The sequence below is a fragment of the Triturus cristatus genome, chromosome 12 (assembly GCF_964204655.1).
Source record: "Triturus cristatus chromosome 12, aTriCri1.1, whole genome shotgun sequence".
NCBI classification, from domain to species: Eukaryota; Metazoa; Chordata; class Amphibia; order Caudata; family Salamandridae; genus Triturus; species Triturus cristatus.
In genome coordinates this window covers 733,224,506-733,237,278 of record NC_140595.1, presented here as the reverse complement: position 1 = coordinate 733,237,278, position 12,773 = coordinate 733,224,506, and the positions used below count along the sequence as shown (strand labels likewise).

Here is a 12,773-nt window from a genome sequence, read left to right as displayed (position 1 = left end):
CGCGGGCAATACAAAGAACGCGTTGTTACCATGCGTTCCATTACCACGCAAGTCGTTACAACGACTTGCATTAGGTAAAGTGTTGTTCGCTTTTAAATTCAATACCTTCCCTACAGTTGCGCAGACTGGAGTTGAAATAGTAATTTATACTATTCCAAAGTCCAGCGCTTCGCTAAGGCAAGTCGTTGTAACAACCTGCATGGTAATGGAACGTGTGACAACACGTTAGTTGTATTGCCGCGTTGTAAAAGCATGCATGATTGTGTCATACATTCATAGTTAATTGTCTGTGTAGGAGAGTAGGGTCTGCTTTCTATGTTCACCCCCACTTTTTGCTTTTGCTTCACTGGTTTTCGACTTAGATGTGGCTGTGGGCCTGCTAATCAGACTCACAGCCCAGCTGTTCTCTCTCTAAATTCATACTATGTACTTTAGGTACATAAACCAATTGGTAAGGATCACCTTATAGGTCCCAATACAGTGTACCTTAGGTACCCAGGGCCTAGGTGTACCCTTGGCCTACCAGGGGCTGCAGCATGTATTATGCCACCCCTGGCTGGCCTTCCATTATGACACAACTGGCTGATCACTCAGCTGGGGCAAGGTCGTGTAATCACCCCTTGCTTAGGCATAGTATTCCTATGCCTACCTTATATATAGACACATGGGTAACCTATCAGTCCCTCCTATGGCAGGCCTTAACAATCCTGAAGGCAGAGTGCTTGGTAACATGTGAGATGGTGCTCTAGCATGAGCTGAGCCTGTCTGCAGCTTTCGGAACCATGTCCTTATAGTTGTTCTATGGTATTGCCTACCATATACTCTTAAAGTGCCTTATAATCCTCGAGGTTATGGTAACTATGGTTTGGCTTTATCGAAACATGTTGTGTAAGGTGTCTAACACTTTGGAATAATACCCCCATACCATTTCTGGTGGTGAGGATAGTATTCCCCCCTTCTAGAGGGAGAAGACATGTTAAAATCCTACTACCCGGTTAAAGTTAACCAGAGCCCCAGCATCACAAAATGGATGCTGCTGCCACAGACACAAGTCTGACCTCCTGCTGCTGGGAGTCCTTCCAGCGAGGGAGGCTTGGACAATAGGTTTCCTGCCATGGGAGGTGCTAGCACCACCCTAGACAGGACTTAGTGTATTGGGGCAGGGAGGGATGAATGAAACGAGACACTGCCTGGGGCACACAAGGTGTTCCATGCATAGTCCGGTTGAAACCGGTGCTGGGGCACTCCAGCCCCAGTCCTGGCGCGAGACTGGACAAAGGGAAGGGGGTGTAACCACCCCCCTCCCTGGTCCCACCCATAGGAGGGACCTAGCAGGTAACCCAGCCCCCCAGATTAGTATAAGAGTGGGAGCTGAGTCCCTAGGACTTTAGATTATCCTGATAACTGAAACTTGAACAGAAACTCTGGACCTTCGACATTCGACTACGGAAGAAGACTGAAGAATCTCCCTTGTGGCCAAGGAGTGACCACCCTGTGCAAACAGGCACCAACAAGCGACCTGCCGTTTGCTTTGCCCAACGTTCTACGAGGAACCGACTGCAGAGCCCGACCAGCGCCTTGACTTCCAGACTTCTCCGACCCTGATCCACATCCCCAGCAAAGCTGAGATCCGTGGAGGCGACGAGAGACGTGGGACCGGCTACCTAGGAAAATTGGCTACTTGCTTCCAGCGCAGCTTCTGAGGCATCCTCGAAGTTGTGCTCTGGGGATTGAGAAGCCCCAATCCCGAGCACCATCTGCACCGAAGATCAGGCCACCACACTCCACAAGTTCTGCGTGAGGCCCTTCTGCATTTTCCTGCTCGACGCGTCTGTCCGGTTGCTTGCCCGTTGGCTAGTGACCTCTGCGACGACGAACCTTTGACTTTCCACCACTGGTTTGGCTCCTCCAGACTGGCCTTTGCTTCCCTGTGAAAGAGAAGCACCTCAGGCCTTCCTGGTCTGCAACAGAAGCGAATCCTTCATTCTGCGTGGGTTGCGCTTGCCAAGGCTTGTTGTGTCCAAACTCCACATCGACGCCGCCGACAGCAAGAGCCCTCGTGGGACAGCTCGCCTCCTGGTTCTGGTCGTCCTAGACGCCTCCTGGTACCCGTAGCTGCTGCGACAAGCTTCACCTCATCACCTGCATCTTCACGACATCGCCTGGTTCCTTCCTGGGTCCTTCCCGGCTCCTGGCTGGTGACCTAGACTCTGTCCCCTCTGCTTGCAGGTATCCTCCTTCTTGATTCCATCCTTGGAATCCACCGGACACTCTTCACTGACTGCCTGTCCGCATCTTTTCTTCAGGCATCCATAGGAGTCGACGACGAAACCCGACGCAAGTTCACACCAATTCACCCGCAGACCGTGGGCTAGGTAACTTGAGTACTCCGGTGCTCACAAGGGTATTGACTGTCCTAGTGTCTAGTTTCCAAGTCTCTAACTCCTAGTTCCTTCCGAAGTGTCCTAAAACTCTTAATTTCTAAATACTACTATTTCTATCGACTTTAACGCATTACGCGTGAGTGTTTCCACTCTGCACCTGAATCCCGTGGGCCTCCCACTGCCTAGCAACTGATAGGATAGTGTAGCCCCAGCGATTCCCTAGGCCTAGGCCTAACCTGTGTTTGTGACAGTGGTTCTTATACCACTTACTTAGTATATGGTTTGCGTGGCCTCTAGGGCCTAACTGTGTTACTTACCTGTGTGACTTATGTATGTTTAAATAAGACTGTGTTGTACTTACCTCGAATCTCATAAAGAGTGCTGAGGGTATTTTGACTAGAATAAATACATTCTATTTTTATAATATATCTGTTGTGGTGTCCTTTCATTTGGTATTCAAGGGATTGCAAATGGTATAACAGCTGGCTTCACATGCCATACAGAGTTTAGACTAAGACTGCTCTTGTCCATGCTACCACTAGGATAGCTGGTCTATAAGGTTGACTTTACAACCAATCACCATAAGGGTTGTTTGGACTGATACAAGGTGTACACTAGAACTAGTGACATCATATATCAGGCCAACTTCTCACAGTCAAGTTTCCAAAAACGAGTATTTTCGTATAAAAGAATTCTGGGATACTGTGCGGAGGCACCGATATTTACTGTTGATTAATGTCAGAGAGATTTTATAACAGAGGACTACATAAAAGTTATTTCATTCCCTCCTCCACCTAATAATAAGTTTGGCACAAGGAACTTCAAAGTAATCGCCCTTACCCTAAAGTTAAAAAAGAAGGCAAATGGTCTGCTGTATTAACGCAAACGTTGCACAAACCTGTTGCAGGGTGAGAAGAAGGGTCCTGGCACACTGCACTTTGTTGATTTGACGGGATCTGCTCAGAGTTTCTTTGATAATGTCCCCATAGTCATTGTAATACTAAAAAGAAAATGTTAAAACATCTTAGATTGAGAATTCCTCCATAATGCACTTCAAGAAAGATAAATTACGAGGGGTGTGTTAGAGTCTGAATACATTGGTGCCACCGATAATTTGGGAAAACACGTTTTCCACAATAAAAGAGCAGGGAAACCCCTTGTTCAACCTATGGTATTCCTATGGCTGTAGTTAAAGAGCTCTAGCTTTTCAGAAAATACACAATGTTTGGACAATGATAATCTTTAGTTCTCACAAGACATTGGATGCCAAGTTCCATACTTAAATACACTATTTTGTATATAGCATCTGTATCATTCTATAACAGGTGCAAAATGGGCAGAAGCTTCAATAACAGGGAAAGCTGATTCCCAGACAAGTCTGCCTCACCCACACAGGATAACCCAAATACAACATACATTACACACTGCCTTGTCCACAACAAATCTAAGCTGTGTTCTCTCACCTTCACATAGTGTTTGAAAACATCAGTGGCTGAGTTCAGCTCAAGCACATTATAAATTATTAGTTTGCAGTATCCAGCTAGTAGGTTTCTGCGCTTATGAAGTATCTCAATCTTCAAAGCCTCATCTTCATCACCTGCATCAGATAAATGAAACTAGAGTCTGCTGTACATCAAAGAAAAGAAATAGGCACAAGACAGTCACAAATTATAAAATAGGTAACTCCAGTTACACCTCATTTGCCATTCCAGAATACCAACCTGCATCAGTAGTGAATAGAGCCACGGATGTACAAAACAGGAAGCCACTCACACTATAAACTTTACATGGAATAGAAGAGGGAAATGTGAATTAAGAAACCTTCTCTGAAACCTGCCTGCAGACCAAGTTCCCCATTAGCCCTCTCCCATGGAAGTAGAAGGCACTTTCCAACACAGGGTAAAATATGCCCTGCAATAGCAGGGAATCTGGGTGCAATGAAAAGGATGTTGGTATTAGCCAGTACATTTCCAACAATCCAAGGAGGTTAAACGACTGTTCAGAGCGATGCATAACATTATTCTAACAGTGCCCTCTTGTTGCCAATGGGGAATTCTACAATACTCCCTCAAACACATGTTAATTTTTTAAGAGAAGAATACGAGCCTAGTCACACTTTTAGTTTTGTCTTTATAAAAGGCCAGACAGGACATGGTGACATTTTGCTTTTAGAGAAGTACATCTGCCCATGGTGTGTATATGAGAGAACATGATCTTTGAATCCAGAAATATCAAACCATAGCAACTATGCCTTCAGGAAGAGGTCAGACTGCACTGGAAACAACATATCCATTAATAAAATAATTCTTTGAAATGACAATTGCATAGTTACAACTGACCTCAGAATAGTGCTCTTTCTAATCTTGTTTGTGTTTATATGCCTGAAAAAATGCTGATACCCAGCTAAATGGTACTAATGTTACTGAATTTAGTAATTAGTCCCCCCCCCCCCCCCCTTGAGTCTGACTCCAGAATCAAGTTTTCTGCTCTCCATGTCTGGTGGGACAGAGGACGAATGAGCAGTGGCATGCTATTCCTTTGCCGCCAAAACTATTCTGGAGCCAGGTGGAGGACTCACTGAGATAAATGGTGGATCCTGTTCTGAAGGCATACATTTCTTTTGCAGCCTGGAAGGGACTGCATTCACGGATGTTATAAATAGCCTCATTGCAGTCTGCAAGAGACCTGGAAATAATGCAAGTATCAGTCATGTGGATAACATCTGGTGAAGAAGTGAAGAATCCTGAATATAATCAAATGGATATGGTCACAACTGGCAATGAGATACTTTGTTTATTAGCCCCCCTGATGAGAAAATCTGGGAATGTGTTAATATTCTCAACAGTGGAGGTTCTAGTTAAAGTAAACTCATCAGTGTTGGTGAATATGTTTATGCTCTGATAATGAAAATCATGAATAAGATGAGAATGTTGTAGAAATAACTGTCTAGAACCTGTAGGAGGAGGTATGTCTGGATAATATGGAACAACACGATTAATGCTGAAAATTGTCTTGTTCTTCATCTACTGCGAGATCTAGAAGCAGATTGTGGTGTTTTAGATCTACTCCTGGAATGGTACCAGGTGCCAAGAATGGTCTGGAAGGTTGTGGAGTCCCCGAGGACACTGGTGTTGCAGATGGGAATGGAGATGGCTCCACAGGTATGACTGGATGTTCTGGAGTAGGCGGCGTGGGAGGCGAAGTGATGGGCTAAAGAACCAGACTGGAGAATCCGGTTTGACCACTGAAAATGAAGGTCTGGATGGCAAATATACTCTTGAGTATTCAGTCAGAAGCTGCAGGTAACTTTCTAGCCTTCATCCTCCTGAGCCACTCAGTGGACTTCCCAATTTAATGAGAAGATTAATTGTGCCTCGACGTGGAGTGGTGCTTTCACAATATGGGCTCTGTTGACGTGGAATCTCTTCCCTATGTCAATCCAGTCCTCAACAGCGAACAGGCTGGAACTACCCCTTTAATAGATGTTGGCTGGTAATGTTGCTGTTTCTCATGATCGTGTCTCCATTTGACTCTCCTTCTGGATAAGTCCTCAGATTTTTTCTTTTTTAAAATTTCTTTATTGCAGTTTTAAGGTTCACGGCACATGGTGAAACAGTACTATTTTACAGACAATTCTGAATAAGAAGCCTCACAGTCTCTGTCCAGCATCAGTTAGTCCAATTAAGGTTGCCTTTGAAGGTTGTACCGAACCGGCAATGAGCAGGAACAAAGTCCTCAGATATTAAAATTGGACTACTGGTAGAGGCTCGCCCCTCTCCTCACTCTTCTGACTTCCCAGCTATTCCTGAGAAGAACTTCTGCTGCCTGCACTGTTCTTCCCTCCCATGAAGGATAATTTTTCGCTCAGTACTTCTAGAAAAGTTCCTGCAGAGCTCACAATTGTCAGGAGGGTGTATTCGGAAGGTAAAGTATACACAGATGAACAAGTTACTTACCTTAGGTAACACATTATCTGGTGAAGACATAGTCTAGGCGCAGATTTCTTAACTTTTGAATTCTCTCCAGGCAGCAGTCCCTCTGTGCGCTAGGGAACAGCGTCGTACGACTCCGTAATAACGTTGACTCCGGTTGTGACGAGTCATATAAGTCCCCTTTGGCGCAACAACATCAGTTTCTTCTGTGGAAACCTCTCGCACCAAAACACGGAGCCACTATAGAAACTGGCTGTGGAAACAGTGTGCTCAAAAATATCTATGCATCTTTGAATGAGCAATTAGGAAGTGGTAATGAATGGAATATTAATACCCAGACAAGGTCTGTAAGGAAAAACCAGATGGTTCATTGAAGCACATAGCCAAGCAAAACAATTACCGCTGATGCTTAAACCAGGGCTGTAAAAGGAAATACCTCTTACACTACAGACCGTTCGCAGAGGGAGGAGGATCGGTAGGGCGTTAAGACATTTGTGGCTAGGCTATGTCTCTACCAGATAATGTGTTACTGAAGGTAAGTAACTTGTTCATCTAATAGAAACATCTAGCCGCAGATCCATTAACTTTTGAATTAAATACCATAGCTTTACTCCACTTGGAGCAGAGTCTGCACACTAATCCTACAAAAGTTCTCAGAGAGAACCAGCCGGCCTAAATTGACAAGAGAACTGATACGAGTAAGAATTAGATGAGCAGAAGCATGGGACTACTTACAATAACTGTGGCCAGGACCACAAGCAATGCAAGTAAAAATAACCCTACATGCACGGAAAAACCGGGCCTCAAGGGTAGAAGAATAATACAGTGTCAGAAGACATCAGACAATAGTATGACTATAGTACCTGACCCCCAAAGGTTGAAGTGAGCCTATGGACTAGGAGGTCCAGCTGCAATAGCGAATGGCATGAAAACTACATTTCCTTCCTTCAGCAAAGAAGTATTTGAGGGAAAAGTGTCCCGAGAAAAGGACTCCCAAAACACATCCACCTAAGAAGTCCGGATAAATCAACGCATTCATCGGGAAGGCTAGCACAAGAACAAAGACTAAGGCAAATCAAAGCCTGTCCTTGGAAAAAACACTATTATACAAAGTAACCTTACTAAGGATACAGAACATTCAAAACCCTAAGAGATGGTAAGATGGAAATTATACAGATCTGAATCTGCTATAAATATTGACCAAATATGTCATCCAAATCAATATAGACAGTGCTCTGTGCACACCTAGATCTATACCCAAAATTCATATATATATATATTCACATATATATATATATATATATATATATATATATTTTCACATATATATATATATATATATTCACATATATATATATATATATATATATTCACATATACATATATATATATATATTCATATATATATACATATATATAAATAAACGCGTTTTGGGACCCCCCTTTTATCTCAGCCCCCGCTTGACGGATCCCCCCAAGACTTTCAGGGTAGGAGCGGAGCGTAGCGCCCCACCTATTTTGAGAAATTCGCGAGGATTCGTCGACCGGCGCCAAAGTTATTCAAAATAGAATGTTGAGGTTTTCCTATGGAAACGTGGTCCTAACTATAACTACCTACTGGCGACCGCCAGTAGGTAATATATATATATATATATATATATATATATATATATATATATACCCCTACAAGGTATAACCTACAGCAATACCTAAACCATACAGTGAAAAGAGAAGCCATCTGCATCTCCTAATAAGATTCACAAGTATATAATCTATATACTGCATTATTGTATATAGTAAAGCTATTTTTAAATATGTAGATACCCATATACCCGTGTGTGTGTGTATATTACCTACTGGCGGTCGCCAGTAGGTAGTTATAGTTAGGACCACGTTTCCATAGGAAATCCGCAACATTCTATTTTGAATAACTTTGGCGCCGGTCGACGAATCCTCGCGAATTTTTCAAAATAGGTGGGGCGCTCCGCTCCGCTCCTTCCCTGAAAGTCTCGGGGGGATTCGTCAAGCGGGGGCTGAGATAAAAGGGGGGTCCCAAAACGCGTTTTTCCCATGCATTTTTCCATAGGACCTTTAGACACGGCTACAGCCCGAACGGCTGAACAGAATTACTAGAAATTTGGCAGAGAGGTAGTCCTCAGGTCAAGGAAGTGCCTTTTGTAGGTTTGGTGTAAATCTGTTCAGTAGATTCTGAGAAAATAGCCTTTAAATCAATATATATATCTGAGCCAGCTTACGGTGCGCTTACGGTACGCTTACCGTACGCGTACGGTGGCGTGCGCGAGCGCGATTCTGATTGGCTCTTAGATCTTAGTAAACATTCGAATCGGTCGAAACCAGGAAGCGGCGGCCGCCATTTCGTGTGTTTCACTCAGAAAAAAAAGAGTGTTAACAAGAAAAGGGGGCAAGGAGGAGAGTTACAGACCCCCTAACATTTGTAAGGGGGTCAAAGAAGGACAGAAAAGTACAAAGAAAACATTTATTGATTTAAAAAAAAAAATCACGGGGTACGCGTACGGTAAGCGTACGGTAGAAAAATAAAAATAAAAAAATAAATGAAAATCAGATTTAAGTGTTTAGATATTAGGGGGCTCTAAAAAGAGCCGTTGTGTTTATTAAGTGATTTTTTAGTGGTACCTACAAGTAAGTACCGATGCAGAGTCTAAGGTTCAAGAGGAAGACTCTGTTCCCTTCATCATTGAAGTGTACACCATCTCCTCTATAAATGTCTTGCATGTCATAACGCAAGTTGTTGTGGTAAATGGAACCCATACCATAGTCACGGAGGAAAGCAGAAACAGATTTGTTGACGTGCTTTCTTGCTTTGTCAATCTGCGGACAGAAATGATTGGACCAGTTCTATTTTTGCCTTTGGCATATGTTAGAAAACACAAAGGCAGTTTTAGGGAAAAGTGAAAACAGTTGTGCAAAGGTCTCCTTCATAAGCATTTCCAGACCTACCCCAGTCAAAGTGCCTAGGTCATTGCCACCACAGTGCACTATTATGAGGTCAGGGTGTTGGATGTGCATGAAGGATTTCACCAATGGCATCAATTGGTGCCACTTTAACCCTCTCTGACCAATCCATTTAATGTCTACATTTGGCAAAGCAAGGTCTCTCACCATATCTGTTTTCTCTGCATACTTTTCACTCCAGAAGACATAGCTGTGCCCTACAATCCACACTGTGAACATCTTCAAAGGAGAACTGGATGCACTCAGGAGGTGTCTTTCAGTAGAATGGCAATATGAAAAGAAAGACAGTTTGGAAATGGAGGCATACATATTTTTTTTTTTTTAAAAGAACTGATTGGCTGTTTCATACCATTCTAGAATAAAAACTAGGCTGTATGTGTAAATTAATAGAAGCATGTTTTGTATTGGTACAGAAAAATGTGTTACCAAAGAACAGTACTATGGATTTGCTGTTAGGTTTGAAAAGTCAAGCACTCTTGCTCTTTGGAATTGAAACATTGTTTGGCGAACTTCTGACCTGACTCCACACAGCAGTGTTCCATGAGCTGTTGCTATGGTAGCAGGCAGAAGTCAAGTTGGGGGAAGGGTACTAGGCAGAAGTCAATTTGGGGGAAGGGTAGTTTTGGAAAAGGGTTGGGTTTTCAACCAATAGAAATGTGTGATTACATTTGAAAAAAAGGGGCAAGCACTGAGATTTGAAACTAACATGTATATGTGTGGAAAAAGAGAGGGAAAGTTTGCCATTATCTGGTTCTGCTGAGAGGAGAGAGGTGTAGAGAACAGAGATCCTGGCTCTGATAATCTGCTGTTTGAGTGCCACATTTCTTTCACAACTAACTAATTTTAAAGGTGAGTTTAGAGTCTGAGAGGGGATGTATATGGTAAATTAAGAAATGAATAATAGAAATGCAATTCTTTTTGTTGAAGTTGTGTTTATTATTTTCTGTTTTGGGAGAAATTTAAATGTGAGGAACATGTAAAATAATATGGACTATGTTTTCACAATAAATTAAGGTGTACTGGTATAATAAAAGAATAGTTTAAGGGTTGGAGGTTGGACTCAGTAATGCAAATACATTCAGCATCACTAAGGCTGGTTGCCCTTGCTGGAGTGTAGGCAGACACCCAGGTTAGAAATGATGCTGGTCTGAAAAAGCAGTTTGGACATGTGCTTTGTAAAAAATCTGAAAAGTGGATTCATAATGTGTCAGTCTGTAAAAGTGTTTATCACTTGCCAAAAAAAAGAGCAGTAAGTGTGCTTTCAAATTGGCAAAGAAATTTCGTTTTGTGACTAATGTGAAAACAAATGTAGTAATATATTTAAATAAAATAAAGGAATTTTTTTTTAGTTTTTTTCAGGTATTGCTGAAGAGCAGTGAACAAAATTTAAGATGCCTACAAAATCCAGAGCAAAAAAAGAGCAGAAAAAAACCTATATTTGAAGACAACTGGAGGACCTAAGTTAGTTGAAGATGCTCATGTTGGGAAGAAGAAAAAATCTTCTGGTAAGCAAAAAAAAGATTTTCTAAGGAACATATTCAAAAAAAGGAAAAATGTACAAAATGTCTGTACTGGAAAGAATGATTTGAATCGAAAAGGACAGGAAAAAATTGAGAATTTAGTTAATGCAAATATACCTTCTGCAACTCAAAAGATAAACTTAAACAGAAAAACAGCGTTTAAAGAGATACGTAGAAAAATGTTTCAGAGGAGAGTTATGTCCAATTTGATAAAGGATGTGAAGAAATATAAGCAAAAGGCAAAGTTTTTTAAGAGAAAAAAAGAAATTGAGGCCATTGCAGCAAAGGCATTAGCATTAAAAAGGAAACTATTCATTTTAATTTTGAATAGGATGCGTACATTAGACAAAATGGTTAATGTACTGAAATCACATAGCAAAAGGAAAAGAGTAGTGAACAGAACAAACTTTTGTAAAGTGTTTTTAGGAAAATGGATGCATAGTTCAAGTAGTGAACCTTTTTTTAATGAAGAGAGCTATTTTCAAAGTAATAGTTTTCTGCATGCAGTTGACATCAGAGGTCGTGCTTACCAAGTGAAAAATGGTTGCATAATGGAGAAGGAGATAATGGTTCCAAGAGATGAGGTACAAGTGATGGCGGATGAGGCTATGGGGAGACGTCCTAAAGCCCCAGTGTACACTTGGAATTGTAGTAGTATTTGCACTGTGCGTCAGGAATCTATTGATAAATTTCGTGAGTTTCTAAGAGAATATAGCAAAAAAAGTGTGAAACAGAAGATTAAGGTGCTTCAAAGTCTAGATCCATGCAGAGTGAGAGAGAATACTGGTTTGCAGGGTCATTCTCTGGCTTGTCTATCTAGAAAAGTGTGTAATAGTGTTTTCCATCATTTTAGGATGCTGGCTGTTCATCATACTGAAATGAGAAAGTTTGTGAGACGGTTGTATTTTGCTAAAAGTCCAGCAATAAAGTTAGATGAATTGAATAGGGCTCTGTTCCGTGGAACGGTATCAGATGTAGAGAAGGTTGTTGATGAAATTCAGTTTTGTTACTTTGGTCCTGAACAAAACAGTGCAGAGAAGGACACAGTAAATGAGGAAGAAGTGGAAGAGAATGTAGAACCCTTTGTAAGTAAGCCATTTAATGATCACATAACAAAATTTGCAATAATCTCTAATGAAAGACCAAATATAACTTGTATTTATTGCCGCAGAACTCATTATAGAAAACAAACCAGGTATGTTGATCTCTACAGAAAGAGTGAAAATGAAGATAATTATAAGTGGAAGGATTTTGCCACCTATATATTTCTTGAAAATTGTTTTGAATTGGGTGAAGTTCAGCGTATTTGTAAATACTGTTACAACAAGTTAGAGGAAAATAGAATGCCGACCAGAGCTGTACATAATAATTTAGAATTGGATGCTATTCCTGCTGAACTTTCTGAATTAAATACATATGAGTCTATACTCATTCAATGTGTTCATCCGTTCCAGACCATAGTACGTATGGAGCCCAAAACTGGTAAATTACCTCCTTCAGATTTACTGAGAGGTTTAAAAGGTAGAGTGGTGTATTTGCCCTTGGATTTGAAAAAAAATATGGAAACTATTGATGCGGATACTTTGGAAACTGAACCATTAATTATTCTGGTTAATGGTGTACCTACAAAGAATAAGAAGATTTGGCAGGAGCTGGTAGATGTACGGAAAGTACAAAGAGCAAATTTGTATTTGAAAAGGAATAACAAATGGTATGAATCAATTTATATAGAAGAAGAAGAAGAAGAAGAAGATTTACAAGAAGACACAGAAACACCAACTGGACAAATTGAAAAAGTGGACAAGTCAAAGGAAGAATAAATTTATGAACATTTTAGCATACATCCTCTTCATTCAAAAGAAGTTATGGGAGACAATATTGATCTATTTCAGATGAAGAAAGCAAAAGGAACTCCCGTGAGTGTATGGGAGGAGAGCTTGGAA

General features: G+C 41.3%; 1 protein-coding gene across 1 annotated transcript in view; it reads right to left on the bottom strand.

Annotated features, from left to right (window-relative positions):
• The window catches only part of STAG3 (STAG3 cohesin complex component), a 1,816,020-nt gene that overhangs the window by 490,778 nt on the left and 1,312,469 nt on the right, over nucleotides 1-12,773 (bottom strand). Inside the window, exons 25-26 of the mRNA XM_085637308.1 lie at nucleotides 3,848-3,981; nucleotides 3,283-3,384 (exon numbers count right to left, since the gene is read on the bottom strand). Coding sequence (XP_085493434.1) covers nucleotides 3,283-3,384; nucleotides 3,848-3,981 — 236 coding nt within the window. The remainder of the gene's footprint in view (nucleotides 1-3,282; nucleotides 3,385-3,847; nucleotides 3,982-12,773) is intronic.